Source organism: Dendroctonus ponderosae, unplaced genomic scaffold (genome assembly GCF_020466585.1).
Source record: "Dendroctonus ponderosae isolate FM_Combo_2020 unplaced genomic scaffold, Dpon_F_20191213v2 Dpon_F_20191213_5, whole genome shotgun sequence".
Lineage (NCBI taxonomy): Eukaryota > Metazoa > Arthropoda > Insecta > Coleoptera > Curculionidae > Dendroctonus > Dendroctonus ponderosae.
Genome location: NW_026018715.1, coordinates 10084332 through 10086579, shown reverse-complemented (window position 1 = coordinate 10086579; position 2248 = coordinate 10084332). Strand labels below are relative to the sequence as shown.

The window sequence follows — 2248 nt, the reverse complement described above, 5'->3', positions numbered from 1 at the left end:
ATTTATCAATCTGTAATAAAAGACGTGAGGAAATTCTGTCTTTTTTAAAGACAAAAATTTTTGAGGCGAAATACTCAAAAAGAAGTTTGTAAAAACCAGAACAAATGCCATAAGAAATACTAAAATGCATCAACAAGACGAAGTGTTGGAAGGTGAAATAGTGATTAAGGAATCTGTGAGTAGCAGTTAAGCGCCACGTAAAGAAGAAGGAAAAGCTGCATTTTTGGCCTAATTGATGATTGGCCAATGGATTTGATAACTGATTTTGGCCTAAATGCATTATCCACGCAGCAAGCTCTTCAAATGTCTTCAGAAGCATCAAAAAAGCTCTAAATTACATGCCCTAAATTGCAGTCGAAAACTCTCAAAGAGAGACGTTGGAATACACATTTTTTTGCAAATACACAACTTACTTTACTAATCATAGGATGTTCCAGGTAAGTCAAAAATCTGCACGTTAAGTTTCTAAAGTGGCACTCGTAGTCTTCCGTTTGTATCGCCGTGCTGTTCCAGTCAAAATCCGCACAAAGAGTGGTCATGCTTTCGTTATTAACAATGCCCAGTTTTAAGTGTTTTGGATCCGTGCCCACCGAATTGGCGAAGAACCACATTTGAAGCAGCGGAAACGTCAGAAGAAAGAGAACACCCCTAAGACCTCACTCAATCACATCAGTTCAACTGGCTGGTTCCCCAGTTCTTACCCAATGTTTCGATAAAACTGCGTCCAATTTTTGCTTAGAAGTGCTTTCATTCGTTTCGGGTCTATCGCGGTCCCGGACATGTAGACGGATTGCTCCTTCTTGCTTCGGCGTTCCTTGGCTGAACTGATTCCCAATGCCTAGAGCAAAATCTTAGAGCCAAAAAACTCACCTAATTCCACTCCCAACTTACGTCTTTCGATCCGTAGTTTGCTGGAAAGCTTTCAACTGAGGTGGAAGTCGAGCCTTGGTCAGTTCCACCGATGGCTTTCGTGTTATTCAGTTGATCGTTCTGCTTCTGGCTCAAAATGAAAAACGCCTCTTCCAAGGTGTTGGTTTGGAAGGTTGCCAGCAACTTGTTCGGGGTTTCTTGGATCATGATTTTTCCTTTTCGCATAAAACCCACCTAAAAACAGTGAGGGTTTTAACCAAAAACACTCTTTCGCTCAGTTTTTGAAACCCTCACGGTGTTCGCTTCTTTAGCTTCCTCGATATAGTGAGTTGTAATGATCACAGTGGTTCTCTTTGTATTGACTGTGTCCTTCAGATGGTCCCATATCCTGAAAGGAATTGTCGTGAAGCTAGTTTCTCATTAGGGTCTTATAAGGACTTGCTTTTCCCTCAAAATCGGGTCGACTCCCACAGTGGGTTCGTCTAAAATGAGCAGTTCTGGACTATGGACTAAAGCGGCAGCAAATGAGACTCGTCGCTTTTGGCCTCCGCTGCAGTGCTTCAAAAACCTGGACAATACAAGCCAGTTGCTCTTTGCTATTTAGAGATTTTTCCAAAATTACTTGCTCCCATCGGGAAGCTCCAGCAGCTTGCTCAGGTACTCGAATCGCTCTTTTATGTCTTTGGCTTCCATCTTGTAGATGGTTCCGAAGTAGTAGATGGCGTCTTTTACGGTAAACTCCTCTACTAGAGCCAGCTCCTGAAAGGACATTGGTTGAGACAATTGGGCGATTGATTGCACTTTAGGTACTTGTGGCATATATCCGATTTTCGGGCCAGGGACTCCGCTTCCCTTTTCTCCAGGTCGGCCTCCAAGCACCCATATTTCTCCCGAGTTGGTACTTTTGCGGCCCACAATGCAGCTGAGCAATGTTGTCTTTCCACATCCGCTGGCACCCAGAAGTCCATATCTACAATTCAACGATTTTTTTCGCATTTTTTTGCATATGCTTTGAGGGTTTTGGGTAATTCTTGTTCAAAAAAGGCAATGGACAGTTGAAGTGTAGTTCTATTTTTAATTATTTGTAAAAATATTGCTAATTCTACTGGAGTTGCTTATACAGAGCGGGTTCAGTTAGTGATTGAGGCATTTTTGTGAAATATCAGATTTTTTGTGTCAAAATAAGAGGATTTAACCAATGATGCCCTAGTGAAAGTGGCTATAAAAGTGCAAAATTTTATGAAAATGTAGCGAGAGACTTGCAGGTGAGCGAGTGAGTTAACTCGGCGGCATTCCAAGTCCATTTTGACAAAGCAACATTTCGATAGGTTTGGTGTATTATCTAGCAACATATGTTATAGATGTATATAAATCTCAT

At 41.6% G+C, this 2248-nt stretch overlaps 1 protein-coding gene across 1 annotated transcript in view; it reads right to left on the bottom strand.

Annotated features, from left to right (window-relative positions):
- Positions 1–2248, bottom strand: part of LOC109535226 (ABC transporter G family member 23) — a 13188-nt gene that overhangs the window by 6163 nt on the left and 4777 nt on the right. Inside the window, exons 3-9 of the mRNA XM_019901105.2 lie at positions 1681–1840; positions 1493–1629; positions 1313–1438; positions 1165–1258; positions 892–1104; positions 702–838; positions 414–648 (exon numbers count right to left, since the gene is read on the bottom strand). Of these exons, the coding sequence (XP_019756664.2) occupies positions 414–648; positions 702–838; positions 892–1104; positions 1165–1258; positions 1313–1438; positions 1493–1629; positions 1681–1840 (1102 nt within the window). The remainder of the gene's footprint in view (positions 1–413; positions 649–701; positions 839–891; positions 1105–1164; positions 1259–1312; positions 1439–1492; positions 1630–1680; positions 1841–2248) is intronic.